The 16,665-nt window shown below is 47.5% G+C and overlaps 1 protein-coding gene across 4 annotated transcripts in view; it reads left to right on the forward strand.

Moving 5' to 3' along the window:
* CLDN10 (claudin 10) overlaps positions 1-16,665 on the forward strand; it is a gene marked incomplete at both ends in the record, with an annotated part of 124,887 nt that overhangs the window by 106,959 nt on the left and 1,263 nt on the right. For 2 of the 4 annotated variants that reach the window (XM_080689571.1, XM_080689570.1), the window contains one exon: positions 16,152-16,259. The exons of the other annotated variants lie outside the window; for them this stretch is intronic. In XM_080689571.1, coding sequence (XP_080545697.1) covers positions 16,152-16,259 — 108 coding nt within the window. The remainder of the gene's footprint in view (positions 1-16,151; positions 16,260-16,665) is intronic. 4 annotated transcript variants of the gene reach the window in all.

Raw genomic sequence — 16,665 nt, forward strand, 5'->3', positions numbered from 1 at the left:
TCCTGGCCTCGGAGGCCCCAGCACCGGCCTTGCCTCACAGCAGGCTCCGATCCTGGCCTCGCTGGCCCCAGCACCGGCCTAACCCCTCGGCAGGCTCCGATCCCAGCCTCAGAAGCCCCAGCACCGGCCTTGCCTCACGGCTGGCTCTGATGCCGGTTGTTGGCCCCGGCACCGGCCTAACACCTCGGCAGGCTCTGATCCTGGCCTCGGAGGCCTGAGTAGAGGCCTTGCCTCACAGCTGGCTCCGATGCTGGCCATTGGCCCCGGCACCGGCCTAACTACTCGGCAGGCTCCGATCCCGGTCTCGGAGGCCCCAGTACCAGCCTTGCCTCATGGCAGCCTCCGATCCTGGCCTCGCTGGGCCCGTCACTGGCCTAACCCCTTGGCAGTCTCCGATCCCGGCCTCGGAGGCTCCAGCACCGGCCTTGCCTCACAACAGGCTCCAATCCCAGCTTTGTTATGTCCGTCGCCAGCCTCATCCCTCGGCAGGCTCTAATCTGAGCACCCTCTTCGCCCAACCATTTGTCCCACGTTCTCGAGGGTGCGTGGTGGTAGCATTCTGCCTCTGGGGTCATTACTTCAAAGGTTCCAGGTGTAATGCATCAGATCTCTGCCTCCCTTGAGTACTGGCCACTGCCATTGTCACTGCCTCCACCATTTCAAATCTTTCCCAAGCTCTTTTTCCACTCTGAATGTTGTCCAGTGTTCCTAAGCATGCGCGACGATAGCATTCGACCTTTGGTGTAATTTCTCAAAAAAAAAAAAAAATAAGTAAGGTTGGTAGGCTCCGATTTCTGCTTCTCCTGAATACAAGTCTCCACCGCCAACGCGGAGACCGCTTTCAGCACCGCCTTTCTCCTTGGTCTCCGCTAAAGTCTCTCTCCTTACAGGTGATGTCCAAGATTCTTAACAATGTAGAGAAGAAGCAGTCCTCCTTAGCGGGGAATTTTCCAATAATTCCAGTTCATTTGGATAAGTTTTGTCTGCATCTCCAGTATCCTGGCATCTGCCACGGCCTCCTTGACCCCTCTCCGATATTTTCCTTTTTTCTTTTTCTTTTTCTTTTTCTTTTCTACAGGGTCCTTCCGGGTGGAAAGGAGATCACCTAAGGGTGCCCCACCAGCGCCTGCCCACCCGCCCAGGGTCAGGGCCAGACCACAGGGTTTTTCCGGGTGGGGAGAGGGTCGCCTAGGGGTGCCCCGCCAGCGCCTGCCCACCCACCCAGGGTCAGGACCAGAGGCCCGGACCACAGGGTCCTTCCAGGTGAAAAAGGGGTCACCAAAAGGTGCCCCGCCAGCACCTGCCCACCCGCCCAGGGTTGGGGACAGAGGCCCGGACCACAGGGTCCTTCCGGGTGGAAAGAGGGTCGCCTAGGGGTGTCCCGCCAGCGCCTGCCCACCCACCCAGGGTCAGGGCCAGAGGCCCGGACCACAGGGTCCTTCCAGGTGGAAAGGGGGTTAGCTAGGGGTGCCCCGCCAGCGCCTGCCCACCCGCCCAGGGTTGGGGCCAGAGGCCCGGACCACAGGGTCCTTCCAGGTGGAAAGGGGGTCAGCTAGGGGTGCCCCGCCAGCGCCTGCCCACCCGCCCAGGGTCGGGGCCAGAGGCCCGGACCACAGAATCCTTCTGGGTGGAAAGGGGGTCAGCTAGGGGTACCCCACCAGTGCCTGCCCACCCACCCAGGGTCGGGGACAGAGGGCTGGACCACAGGGTTCTTCCAGCTGGGGAGGGGGTCGCCGAAGGGTGCCCCGCCAGCGCCTGCCCACCCACCCAGGTTTGGGGCCAGAGGCCCCAAATTATCTCATTGTTAGTTACTATTTTAGCATTCCTTTTTAAAAATCTCTGCCTATTCTTTCTGTGTCTGTTTTCATTTGTTAAATAGGCATAACAGTATTCCTTTTGTAGAGTGAGAATCAAGAGAGTGTATATAGGTTTATAATGTGTGTGTGTGTGTGTGTGTGTGTGTGTGTGTATGTGCACGCATGTGTGTAAACACAGGTTTTTAAATTCTGGGACATAAAATAAGATGTAGATGTGTTTATTAGCTCTTTTCTGCACTAACTTAAAAATACAAAATCTACAATCTGCCAATTTACCTTATGTAATTAAAAGTACAAGCCAGACATTGTGGTGCACACCTATAATAACACATACTCAAAAGAATAGCAGGTTCGAAGCCAGCCTCAGCAACTTAGCAAGACCCTCAGCAACTTATTAAGACTCTCAGCAACTTGGTGAGACCTTGTTTCAAAATAAAAAAATAAAAAGGGCTAAGGGTCTAGCTCATAGATAGAATGCCCTTGAGTTCAATCTCCACTATCCCCCTAAAAAAAACGCATAAAAACGGCATATAACATCCACGGGAATTCAAAGACCTCATTTAAATAAAGCATGCTTTTATAAAAACCAACAAATCGATCATCATGATTTGTGTGTGTGTGTGGTACTAGGGAAGGAACCCAGGGGCATTCTACTTCTACCTCTGAGCTCTACCCACAGCCCAATTTTTTTATTCTTTATTTTGAAACAGGGTCTCACTAATTTGCGGAGGGCCTCACTAAGTAGCCGAGGCTGGCTGTGAACCTAGAGCCTCCTGTCTCCCAAGTACTGGGATTACAAGCCTGTGCCACCATGTCTGGCTTGATCATCGTGATTTAAGCATCATGTTCAGGCAAAGAAATTCAGAAATTAACAAACTGCTATTTGGCTATCAACACAGAATAAATGGCTTCTTAGGTCTGGAAATGTCATCATTTTTATTTTTACTTTTTATTTTGTAGTACTGGGAATGGAACCCAGGGGCATTCTACCTCTGAATTACACCTCCAGCCCTATTAATTTTTTTTAAACAGGGTTTCACTGGATTGCTGAGGCTAGCTGCAAACCTGTGATCCTTCTGTCTCAGTCTACCAAGTGTTGGGATTACAGCTGTGTGCCATTATGCCTAGCTATAATTTTTATTTATCTATTTATTTAGTTATTTAGTTAATTAGTTATGGTGCTGGGGACTGAACCCAGGGGCATTCAAACTCTGAGCCACACCCCCAGCCCTATTTTATTATTTATTTATTTATTTATTTATTTATTGTGGTACTGGGGGTGGAATCCCCAGGTTACACTCCCATTTTCTATTTAATTTGGAAACAGGGTCTCACTAAGTTGCTGAGAGCCTCACTAAGTAGCTTAGACTGGCTTCGAACCTGTGCAATTCTCCCGTCTCAGCCTCCCAAGCGCTGGGGTTACAGCATGCGCCACCACGCCCAGCATATTTTTTTTTTTTTTTAAACAGGGTTTTGCTAAGTTATGGAGGGTCTCATTAAGTAGCTGAGGCTGGCCTCAAATGTCTTCCCGTCTCAGCCTCCTGATTACTGGGATAACAAGCATGCGCCACCACACCCAGCTACCATTGTCATTAAAGCAAGATTTTGATTTGGTGCGTACTAGGGCATAGCCCTTCTCCGGTTGGCATTTGGTAGAATTTAATAACTGCTGCCTTCTATTGCATTTTTACAAGAACTTAGGGATGTTTAGGGGAGTCAAAGCTCATGGCTGGGCCAGTCCTGGGTGAGCTGGGCTTGGAGGATGTGGTTATAGGAAAGTTTTTGCTATTCCTTTGGTGTCTTACTTGGTCCACTTGAAAATTAAGTAAGTTCCTTGAGGTCAGGGAACATCTCTTTCAACTCTGTCTTCTCTGCCTAGTGCGGTGCCTGGAAGTGAGGTTGCTGCTACAGAGCTGGTCCTTCCAGGGTGGCAGAAAAGGAAGGCAGAAAAGCTTTCTGTTGTCTTAGCAGTCGGAGGAGGGTGGGGCCGGGAGGCAGGTGGGCTCTTCTCTCCCCATTATCATCAGAGATTAATCTTAACAAAACCCACCTAACCCACATGCCATCTCCCACTCCAGCCAGGAAGGTGGCACCGTAGCCCGTGGATGTGGGAGACAGCTGTTTGTCTGCAACAAGCTCAAGTTTGAATCACTCTCCAGTCCCCAAACTCTAAAACATGTTGAAAAACAGTTGAAGCCCCAGAGCATGTTGGTGCTGCTGCTGCTGATTTTCATTAAGACTTTTGTGTTGTGCACTTAGATCTTGGTAGATTTCCAGGACATTCCTGTGTAAAGCACGTGTTGGCTGCCCAAGTGCTCATCAGCTAAGTTCCTACTGTGTGCAGGGAATGCAGTAAGCTCTTTGTTGATGAGAAAAATAACGAGTGCCTTCTGGTGTTGGAGTTAAGACCCTGACACCGGCACTGTGTGCTGTATGTCCATGGGCTACTTATTCTGAAACCTTTGCGTTTCTACCATGAGTCTGGGATGATTTTTCTTCCAAGTTACATTTGACAGAACTGGGGTCTCCAAAGGGTCTCATGTAACTGTTCTGCATTCACCCCATTGTTACCATCTGTTTTGCTTTCTTCCGTTGATGTTATAGTTGTTTGATGACTCTAAGCATGGGCTTCTGCAGAGCCTGGAAAACTATTTCTCCATTCTTCCCTTTACGCTGTTTCATACCAACTTCCTCCTTTTTATTAAAACAAAATCTACCAAATCTGACAAGAAAAAGAAAAAAAAAAAACTACCCTCCTACACAAGCTTCTGGTAATAGGTAGCCCAGAGCACAATTCCACATACCAGAGTGATCCCATTATTACCCAACATGGGTTTGTTGTTCAGACCACTAGCTTCCTGAATATCTTGCTTTATTTTCTTAAATAAGCTATTCCAAGGAAGAATGGATTGACATAAAGAAATAGCTTTGCAATTGAGGCAAAGTCAGAGCACTTAGCCAATGGCCTATTCGAGAAAACAGAACATTGTGATCTTAGACTTACTCTCTTCCTTCAGACGAGATCTGTCCTTACTGCCTGGGTCTCCTGTTTGGTTCTTAACCTTTGGGCTTCTCTGTTTTCGGTCTTTTCAAAACCATGGAACACTCTTCATTCCTGGCATATCTGACGTCTACTTTAGGATTTAAGCTCTACTTAGGTCGAGTCCTTTCACCACTGTGGCTCTTTAGTGGTTAGGAATACAGAGCTGCCAGGCTGGGGGTGTGGCTCAGGGGTGGAGTACGTGCTCAGCCTGTACCAGGCCCAGGTTCAACTCCCAGCTACCCTTAAAAAAAGAAAGAAAGGAAAAAGAAGAAGAAAAAAGAAATCAACAACTACCTGCTGCAGATTAATATTCTTATTGTCCGTCAAGTTAAATGGAGAATAGCCAATCACAAAGTAGACTCCTGGATTATATAGATTTTCCTAAGTGAGATTGTAAAGAATATTGATCTCAGCAGGTGACCCTATTAAGATATCTCACTTTCTTCTCTAACCTGATAATGACTTATTACCTTAAGGATGTTTAAGTTTACTTTACTCATGAGATTATTTGGAGAATGAATTAATGCTGCTGAGGAGCACATAGATTCCTGGGAGATTCCACATAAGTGCCAAGTGTAAAGCACAAAGCAGCCCGGTGTGGTGGTGCAGGCCTGTAATCCCAGTGCCTGGGAGGCTGACACTGGAGGATCCTGGGTTCAGTGGCAGCCTCAGCAACTTAGTGGGGCCCTCTGCAACTTAGTGAGACTCTGTTTCCAAATAAAAAATAAAATGGGGCTAGGGGTATAGCTCAGAGGTAGAATGCCCCTGAATTAAAAAAAAAAAAGAAGAAGAAAGCAAATCAAGTATTAAAATGGTGTTATTCAGCCGGGCGTGGTGGCGCACGCTTGTAATCCCAGCACTTGGGAGGCTGAGACAGGAGGATAGCATGGGTTCGAAGCCAGCCTCAGCTACTTAGTGAGGCTCTCAGCAACTCAGTGAGACCCTGTTTCCAAATAAAATATAAAAAATAGGTCTGGGAGTGTAGCCCGGAGGTAGAAAGCCCCTGGGTTCCACCCCCCAGTACCACCACAAAAATAAAATAAAATAAAATAAAATGGTGTTATTCCTCACTTTACTTTGTCCCTAAGCAGTATAGGCCAATTCCGATCCCTGGAATTCCACTGATGCCTTTGTGATGCTAGCCGGCCTTAAAAACCTGCCTGCATACCAAGTGCTTTGCAGCCCTCTTTTGTTTGTATTAATTCATGGAAAACTGCCCAGCTTCCTGGCAGTTCAGCTCCCATCCCTGGCCCACGTCCTGGCCGTCCTTCAGGACTTGCACCCTCCGAGTGCTCCCTGTGCGCCTTGCTTCCCTCCTAATCCTCCTGGGTGATCTAGCATCTCCCAGACCAGCCAGGAGCCTCTAGAAGTAGCCGCACTCATGCTGCTAATGGTGGGATCTCTCGTAGCTTGTCCCTGCCACACGCACGACCGTCACCCCAAGGATGGCAAGCCAGCGGGACTGTCATCGTCTGCCGGTGTCTCCGCCAGCACTCCCACTGCCATTACCTAAAAACCCTGACCGTACAGTTTACAGGACAGAAGATTTATTGGCTCACAGTTTCCTCGCAAGTTCTGGGTTCGTGTGATCTCGAGGCCTGGCAACAGGAATTGGAGAAAGGGAGAGCGCATGGGCTCTGCTCCTTATGCCACGGGGGCAACAAGAGGAGGAGGAACCATCTGTGATCCCCAGGGCTGCACAGTGCGGGGCCCACCTTCTCGAGCCACACTCTACCTGCCTAGGTGACCGCCCAGCAAATCCATTACAATGTCTTTATCTGTTGATGAGCTTCCAACCCTCAGGGCTCAGTGACATCAACTCTGAACACTAGTTTCTGAGCTCCCCGGGTGGTGTTCTGTGTCTATGACAGCATCTCTTCTACAGTGGGGACCACAGGCCTATCGGGATATGGTTGCGGGCATGGGGAGCAGAGGCAGCGTAGCCCAGTGTCTGGGCTCTGGATCCAGGCTGCCTGAAAGTAACCCCCCGTCTGCCACTTAAATGTGCGACGCTGAAGCTGTTTCTTATCCTTTCTGCACTGTGTTAGCTGTTTTCTGAAGGTACTGACCCTTATGCAGAATATATTATTGTAGCAGGACACGATCTTAGGTAGTTAAGACAAGCTTTAGAGGTCGGTATGTTGGAATATTGGACGCCGAGGGGAAGAGATCATTGTTTTATGACAGTTTTATGGCTCTTATAAGTAAAGGACGAGCCGGGCGTGGTGGAGCACACACTTGTAATCCCCGCGCTTGGGAGGCTGAGACAGGAGGATCGTGCAGGTTCGAAGCCAGCCTCAGCTACTTAGTGAGTCTCTCAGCAACTTAGTGAGACCCTGTTTCCAAATAAAATAGAAAATAGGTCTGGGAGTATAGCCCGGAGGTAGAAAGCATCTGGGTTCCACCCCCAGTACCACCAAAAAAAAAAAAAAAAAAAAAAGTAAAGGACGGGTTGAAAGGGACCTAGCATGAAACTTAATGAAAAGTACCTTAGCTTCTTAGGACTTACCTTCCTAATTGTGTTTCTTAATTTCCGGTCACCAATGTCATGGCACTGAGTTAGAGATAAGTGATAACTGGAAACTGTCAACGAGATAGGTGTGTGTGTATGGGGTGGGGAGGTACTGGGGGTAAAACCCGGAGCTATCTTCTATCTTTGAGCTACACCCCAAGTCCTATTTTATTCTTTTACTTTGAAAGAGTCTCACTAAGTTACAGAGCCTCACTAAGTTGCTGAGGCTGGCCTCAAACCTGTGATCCTCTTGTCTCAGCCTCCCAGGTATTGGGATTACAGATGTGTACCACCACGCCTGGCTTCATAAGTTGGTTTTTTTGTTTGTTTTTTTGTTTGTATGGGTCTGAGGATGGAACCCAGGGGCATTTGACCTCCGAGCTACAGCCCCTGACCTATTTTTTATTCTTTATTTTGAAACCGGATCCCACTGAGTTGCAGAGGGCCTCACTAAGTAGCTGAGGCTGTCCATGAACCATGATCCTCCGGTCTCAGCCTCCCAGATGCTGGAATTGCAAGCGTGCGCCACCACGCCCGGCTTTTATGAGAACTTATCCTACATAAGTCTTCTCCTAGTTTGATCCTAAAATGTTTTTCAGGAGGCTGCTGAGGATTCTGAATAAAATATAAGATACACTTTTAATTGAGCCTACCTTCTTTTGGCTGCAAGCCCATCTGGGTACGTGTGGTTCAACACAGCGAGGTGCGCACACACACGCATCCGCCCGGATTCTTGACCTGGGTTCAGCATACTGCCTCAACCCCAGATACTATCTCGGAAAAATATCTGCTGCTTTAGAAATTTCCTGTCTTAAAGTACAGCCCTCACCGCACTGTCAGTTTATTCAGACTGCAGAGTTCACATGTAGACGTGTCATCGTGTCATCTGTGAGTGTTACAACTCAGCCCTGAAGAGCCCTGAAGATCAAGGCCAGCTTGAGCCCCAGTTATCCACGCTAATGGGGGAGATAAATAGTTGCCAAGCAATAGATTTGTCTTTGAACTGGACTCTAATTCTGAGGAAATGCGGTGTTCAAGATCGTAATGTACCTTGGCTAACATGATAATTCATCATACTGTGGATGGTTTTTAAGTTTCCATGAATAGTTGGCAACTGTGAAGATACCCGCTTAGATACCTGTGAAGATAGATACCCGCTTAGACACCTGTGAAGATAGATACCCGCTTAGACACCTGTGAAGATAGATACCCGCTTAGACACCTGTGAAGATAGATACCCGCTTAGACACCTGTGAAGATACCTGCTTAGACACCTGTGAAGATAGATACCCACTTAGACACCTGTGAAGATACCCGCTTAGACACCTGTGAAAGTAGATACCCGCTTAGACACCTGTGAAGATACCTGCTTAGACACCTGTGAAGATAGATACCCGCTTAGACACCTGTGAAGATACCTGCTTAGACACCTGTGAAGATAGATACCTGCTTAGACACCTGTGCAAGTAGATACCTGCTTAGACACCTGTGAAGATAGATACCTGCTTAGACACCTGTGAAGATAGATACCCACTTAGACACCTGTGAAGACAGATACCCGCTTAGACACCTATGAAGATACCTGCTTAGACACCTGTGAAGATAGATACCCGCTTAGACACCTGTGAAGATAGATACCCGCTTAGACACCTGTGAAGGTAGATACCCACTTAGACACCTGTGAAGATACCTGCTTAGACACCTGTGCAAGTAGATACCTGCTTAGACACCTGTGAAGATAGATACCTGCTTAGACACCTGTGAAGATAGATATCCACTTAGACACCTGTGAAGATAGATACCCGCTTAGACACCTATGAAGATACCTGCTTAGATACCTGTGAAAGTAGATACCCACTTAGACACCTGTGAAGATAGATACCCGCTTAGACACCTGTGAAAATAGATACCCGCTTAGACACCTGTGAAGATAGATACCCGCTTAGACACCTGTGAAGGTAGATACCCACTTAGACACCTGTGAAGATACCTGCTTAGACACCTGTGCAAGTAGATACCTGCTTAGACACCTGTGAAGATAGATACCTGCTTAGACACCTGTGAAGATAGATATCCACTTAGACACCTGTGAAGATAGATACCCGCTTAGACACCTATGAAGATACCTGCTTAGATACCTGTGAAAGTAGATACCCACTTAGACACCTGTGAAGATAGATACCCGCTTAGACACCTGTGAAAATAGATACCCGCTTAGACACCTGTGAAGATAGATACCCGCTTAGACACCTGTGAAGATACCCGCTTAGACACCTGTGAAGATACCCGCTGGTCACCTGGTGCGCTGTGAGAGGCGGTGGCCCTGCCACGGTTGGAGTGAGGACTGGAGCTTTGCTCAAATCCTGGCTCTGGCCCGGGCCCTGGCTGCTCTGTGGTCTTAGGAAGATGTGATCACCTCACCTAGGTAACAGAGATAGTAGCCCTGCTTCTGGAGGATCAGAGAAAATAACAGAGTAGGCAGGTGTTGGTCAAAGGCTACACAACTTCAGTTAGACAGGAGGATTTAAAAAGATTAATTTTACATCTCTTTGTAAATTCATTTCTGCACTTTTTGTTGCCTAAATATATTTCTTGAATTTACCTTTAAACAATGTATAGCATCAAATAAAACCTTGTGACATTTTTATCTCTTAAAAAAGATAAAATAAGCCTAGCATGGTGGCTCACACCTGTAAACCGAATACTAGGAAGGTGGAAACAGGACAGTCGCGGACAGTCGCAGGTTCCAGGACAGCTTCAGCACGTAGCGAGACTCTTGTCAACCCAAAAAAGATAAAATAAAAATAAAATAGGGATGGGGGAGTCGCTCAGAAGTAGAACTCCTGAATACTCCTGGGTTTGATCCCCAGTAACGTGGAGGAGGAGGAGGAGGAGGAGGAGGAGGAGGAGGAGGAGGAGGAGGAGGAGGAGGAAGAGGAGGAGGAGGAGGAGGAGGAGGAGGAGGAGGAGGAGGAGGAGGAGGAGGGAAGGGGGTGGGGAAGGGGAAGAAGAAAAGGTTGTGGAATATTGAGGGCAACGTTTTTGTAGGTAGTTCTTTTGTTTTGGGTACTGGGGATGGAACCCAGGGGCATTCTACCTCCGAGCTACACCCCCAGCCCTATTTTTAATTCTTTATTTGAAACAGGGTCTCACTGAGTTGCAAAGGGCCTCCCTAAGAAGCTGAGGCTGTTGGTGAACCGTGATCCTCCGGTCTCCGCCTCCCGAATGCTGGGATTACAAGCATGAGCCACCGCGCCCGGCTTGTAGATAGTTCTTATAGGATACTTATTTATATGAAACCCATTCTTGCCAGGTATATAGAGCTTGGATTATACAGTCCTTGCTTTGAGGGTTGGGAGCTGACTTAAGGCAGTGAGCTCGGGAAGGCTGGCTTACCAATGGAGTTCAATTTTGAAATGTTACCAGTGATAACATGAGTCCACTTCCTAGATTTTAAGGTAACTAGAATATTTATTTTGGCAATCACCACTCTTGATTAAAGTGAGGAAGAGAACTTCTTGGGTATATGACCTTTATTAAGGTCACTTTATTTCTGGGGATCTTAAAAGAATGAGCTACGTTTGTGTGTTTCAGTCGTTTTTGCTTTATTTTTGGAGGGGCTTCTCAGTCCTCTTTTAGCTCCTGCATGCTCTGATTTTAATTATTACCCTCACCTATTCTGTGCTGGGTGAAAAGACCTCAGGGCGTTTAGGAAAAATTCCACACCCTAGTGCTCTTGAGCCACTGAGAACTTAATGAGCCAGGCAAGGAGAGGGAGAGAGGGAGAGAGGGAGGGAGAGAGAGAGAGAGATCCTCTCTTTTTGAAATGAGGTAGATTGTATTGATTATTTTTTTTAAAGATTAATAAAGCTGTGTGTGGTGGTGCCTGTAATTATAGTACTTGAAAGACTGAGGCGGGAGAATTGCAGGTTTGAAGCTACTCCCAGCAACTTAGCTTGAGCCTCAGCAACTTAGCAGGACTCTATTTCAAAATTTAAAATAAAATAGGGCTGGGGGTATAGCTTGGAGGTAGAACCCCTGAGTTAAATACCCAGTACCAGAAAAAAAAAAGTATCTTACTTAGCTAAGGTGTGCATGAAAGGAGATAGAACAATAGTTAAAAGAGCCTGGGGTTTATTTTATATTATTACTGCTACTGGAGATTGAACCCAGAGGCATTCTACCTCCGAGTTACACTTCCAGCCCTTTTTACTTTTTATTTTGAAAGAGAGCCTTGCCAAGTTGCTGAGGCTGGCCTCGAACCTGCCATCCTCTTGTCCCAACCGCTCGAGTACTAGGATCGTAGGGCTGTGCCACCATGCCGGCAGCCCCGTCCCTGTTAGGGGTGCTGTGAAGGTCACAGGGCTTCACGTGAGCTGCTGTACAAAATGTTGGAGTCAAGGCCATCGAGCGTGTTCCAGCATCTCAACAGGCATTGAGTTCCAGGGACCGCCAGGCCCACACGAGTGTCTTTAACCAATAGCTAATCGAGCACGTGTGTGTGTGTGTGTGTGTGTGTGTGTGTGTGTGTGTGTGTGTTACTGGGGATGGAACCCAGGGACATTCTACCTCCGAGCTACACTCCCAGCCCTATTTTTTATTCTTTATTTTGAAGCAGGGTCTCACTGAGTTGCCAAGGACCTCACTAAGTAGCCGAAGCTGTCGGCGAACCGTGATCTTCCTGTCTCAGCCTCCCAAATGCTGGGGTTACAACCATGCACCACCGTGCCCAGCTTAATTACACATTTTAATGCCTTAGATCTTTCTGGCTTATTTTAGGGGAAATTTTTAAGCAATTATTCACGTTTTTATTTCTCTGATAAAAGTAAACTTGTTCCCTATTACTGGCTCCCTGAAGTCATACTCAGAGACAAATGTATTGAAATCACATGGGCAGCTTTTGGTGAGACCCATCGACAGAGATGACTCCAAAATCGGCGTTCTCACATAGAAACCGAGTTCTGTCCTTACCCTCATGACCTCGAAGCTGTCTGGTATTGAGTGGACGTGTCACTTTTCAGAATGAAGAGGAAACTGTGGTGATGGTAATAATAAGGCTGCACTACACTGGGCGGGAGAGCTGGCCCAGGGCCGAGAGGATGTTGTTGGCAAAAGCAAGACCTGTAACAGGTCATCTGAAAGTTGGATAGTCTTCCCGCCCGTCGTGTCGAAAGCAGCTCCTGAGCACTTCCAGAAGTGAAGAAAAGCTTCTCGGCAGAGCAGAAGGAGAGGCAGAGGAGCCCAGCCTCCTCATGGATACCCCATTGTTGTCTCTCCCAGGCCTGCCTTTCAGTAATCAAGTCAGGGTTTGCCAGGTGACACACCTCATGGAAGTGAACTGCAGTACGTGTCTTGCAAGAAAATGAAGAAAATATCTCTGAAAGAACCAGTCACAAGCCGGGCGTGGTGCCGCACGCTTGTAATCCCCGCGCTTGGGAGGCTGAGACAGGAGGACCGCGCAGGTTCGAAGCCAGCCTCAGCTACTTAGTGAGGCTCTCGGCAACTTAGTGAGACCCTGTTTCCAAATAAAATATAAAATAGGTCTGGGAGTATAGCCCGGAAGTAGAAAGCCTCTGGGTTCCACCCCCAGTACCACCAAAATAAATAAATAAATAAATAAATAAATAAAATAAGTAAATAAAAAAGGAATAGAGCTGGGTGTGGTGGCACACGCTTGTAATCCCAGCATTTAGGAGGCTGAAACCGGAGGATTGCGATTTGCAGTCAGCCTCAACTACTTAGTGAGGCCCTCGACAAGTTAGTGAGACCCTGTTTCAAAATAAAGAATAAAAACAGGGCAGGGGGTGTGGCTCGGAGGTCAAATGCCCCTGGCTTCCATCCCCAGACCCGCAAAAAAAAAAAAAAAAAAAATTAAAAATAGCACTGTGCTGGTGTCTACAATGCTCCTTTCAGTGAATTCATGGTGCTGAGCTGCAGCTTATGATTTCCATCCCGTCATCGCTCACCTGGCCACCACTAGTAACTAGGGGCTTATTCCTAAGCACCCACGGTACCTGGCAGTGGCATCCTATTTTAGTAAAGTTCAGTGTGTTAAGAAAAATCTTGGACTTTTTTTTCAGGGTATATTTACACTAAAAGTAATACTAAGGCATTTTTGGGAGAGAAGACAGTGTAGCCTCCGAGAGGGGAAAGAAAGAGAGAAACAGAAAGCGTGATAAATTGGAGAGTTGTGGTCCTACAGTGATGGCCGTTAGCCATCAAAGGATGAGGCGGACAGATCTGCCAGCCGCTCACCCTAGGACTTCAGTTGTGTAAAGGGGCCGAAGGCACCTACAACTCGGCCTATTTTCTGTTTGTCGCCTCTGAGCTATACTTCTATCCCTATTTTACTTTTATATTGAAACAGGGTCTCTCTAGGTTGATTAAAGTGTCACAATTTGTGGAGAACCTGCGACCCTTCTGTCTCAGCCTCCCAAGTACTGGGATTACAGGTGTGTGACATGGCGCCTGGCTATTTTATTTTGAACAGGGTCTAAGTTATTGCAGACTGGCCTATAATCTGCAAAATTTTTTTTTGTCTCTCTGTTTCCCAAGAGCCCAGTTACTGAGATATTTTTTCTCCTTTTTTTGGTGCTAGGGATATAATCCAGGAGCATTCCACCTCTGAACTGCTACACCCTCAGCCCTAATTTATTTGTTTGTTTGTTTATTTATTTATTTATTTATTTATTTTGCAGTATTGGGAATTGAATCCAGGGGCATTCTACCTCCAAGCTGAGCCCCAGGCCTATTTTTTATTTTAAAACAGGATCTCACTAAGTTGCAGAGGCCCTCGCTAATTAGCTGAAGCCGACTATGAACCTGCGATCCTCCTGTCTCAGCCCCCCAAGTACTGGGACCGCCAGCATGAGCCACCACGCCCAGCTCAGGGCATCCTTTTTAGATGCAAACCTTGTCTTGAACTCCTGATCTGGCCAGCTCTTTCCTAGCTGTGTCCTGCACTCCTCTTTGGGCTGTGTGCGTGTGTGTGCTGAGTACTTTCCCCACTGACACCAGCCTTCTGTCTCTGCCGTTGCCCCTGATAGCAATCCCTGGAGAATCTTCTGAGTACCTCACCAGTGTTCCCGAGTAGCTAGCTGTGTCTTGCCCCCTCTGTCACCTGATAGCCCAGGGAAGGCCACACAGGAGTGAGAAAAGAAGGGGCCATCGGTCTGCATGCGTGGTGCACGTAACCCTTTCTGGATTGAGAATCCCCAGGCCTTCGGAAGTGCTGCCCCTGTTCTGGTTAGTGGTGGGAGCTCTGCCAACCTCTCTCCAACCACACCAGAAAGCCTGGCCGTGCCTGGCACAGGAGCTCAGAGCTGGTAGCACAGAGGCTGAGGACGACTGCAGGCAGTTGTGCGGGCTCCCATCAGAAGTCCTGCACTGGCCCTGCACCCAGTCAGGGGGGCTCACCCTGAGCCCCGGCTCCCATCACCCCTGTTCGAGTCTCATCTCCTCGACATGTTCTATTCTACTGGGCAAAATGAACTTCCACTCCGGCTTCATTTCATACTGAAAAGCACCATTAAGGTTTGTTTTGCTTTTACTTTATTTTTTTATTTTTGGTCTTGCAATGGGAGTCTGTGTCAAAAGTGAAACTTGCTCTTAATTAAAAAAAGAAAGAAAGAAAGAAAGAGAAAGAAAGAAAGAAAGAAAGAAAGAAAGAAGAAAGAAAAGAAAAACCCCAGCATCAACTGATTCTTGCAGGAAGAGGACGGGCAGACAGGAGGACACATTTATCCCCTGGGCTTCTGGGCTTTGTCTCCGCCCTTGTCTCTTTGGATAACTCTACCTCCCCTATAAGGATTTCCTTGAGCCCTCTATTGCAAGTGACTTTTTTTGTTCAGTAGCCTCCTTTGTACCTTTGTGTGGTGACCTCCCCAAGGGAGGGACTGTCCAGTTTATCTTCCCATCTGGCGCTGGTCATCTGCAGAGTATTGTGATTGGCTGGCCACCAGGAGGTACTTCGTAGCAGTTTATCACTAAGTGATTCCTCTTGCATCCTCATCTGCCTGCTACATGGCGGTGCTAAATAAGACCCTGCTGCTTCTCCCTGGACCCTTGATGGACATCTTGCACTTTGAGTTATGCTGTTGCTGAAGCAACTTAGACTCTCAGCAGCCTCGTGAGACCCTGCTTCACATAGCAGGTACTTGCTGGACCTCACTTCACTGGCCTGAAGTAACAGCAGGGCAGCCTTCCCTTTCCTAACTACGGTGGGCCTGAGAAATTTCTCCTGTGGATGGAAAGTTAAGGAGGGGACTTGAGAGGCCAGAGGAAAAGTGGTAGATGAGTCAGGAGACCCAGGCTCCGACCTCACCCTCATTTCCTCTCAGGATGGTGGAGAGATAGCCAAAGGTAATGGCTGTAAAAACAGTTTTTTTTTTTTTTTTTTTTTTTTTCTTTTTGCATTACTGGGAGTGGAACCCAGGGGCATTCTACCTCTGAGCGACACCCCAAGCCCTATTTTTTATTCTTTATTTTGAAACAGGGTGTCATTGAATCTCAAAGGGCCTAAGTAGCTGAGGCTGTCCACGCAACTGTGAGCCTCTTGTCTCAGCCTCCCAAATGCTGGGATTACAAGCGTGCGCCAGCATGCCCGGCTTAGCACTTTGGGTTTAAAGCCTCCTATGGACACAGAGGTGTTACTACTTCCACTGCAAGTTGTCACAACAGGAAGTACAGTGCACATTTGGCAAATGTTGGCGAGCAGCGTTAACTATCGCTACCCCCCTCCCCAGCAGGCAAGCCGTAATACTGTGTTCGTCTTTCGCAGGTATGAGTTAGGAGCCGCTCTGTTCATCGGATGGGCAGGAGCCTCGCTCTGTATAATTGGTGGCATCATATTTTGCTTTTCAATATCCGATAACAGCAAAACACCCAGGTATGGGGATGAGGCAAACACTATCTGCTGAAAAGTGCTATGCGATTCTAAATCATTACGCACGGGACAATTTCCAGGATGTTCACGTGACCCTTAGGTACTTCAGAAACTCACCGTAGGAGAAGGGTAGGAATATAGGATCTTTTTTTTTAAGTTCTCATCATTATTATGCTCAAAGCCATGTCTAGACTTAGAAATATGATCCTAATGGCCGGGCGTGGTGGCACACGCTTGTAATCCCTGCGCTTGGGAGGCAGAGACAGGAGGATCGCGCAGGTTCGAAGCCAGCTGCGCTGGCGTAAGAGACCCTGTTTAAAAAAAAAAAAAAATATATATATATATATATTTATATATATATGTATATATATATATATTAGGTCTGGGAGTGTAGCCTGGAAGTAGAAGG

Source organism: Muscardinus avellanarius (assembly GCF_963383645.1).
Source record: "Muscardinus avellanarius genome assembly, chromosome: 2".
In the NCBI taxonomy this organism is placed as follows: Eukaryota; Metazoa; Chordata; class Mammalia; order Rodentia; family Gliridae; genus Muscardinus; species Muscardinus avellanarius.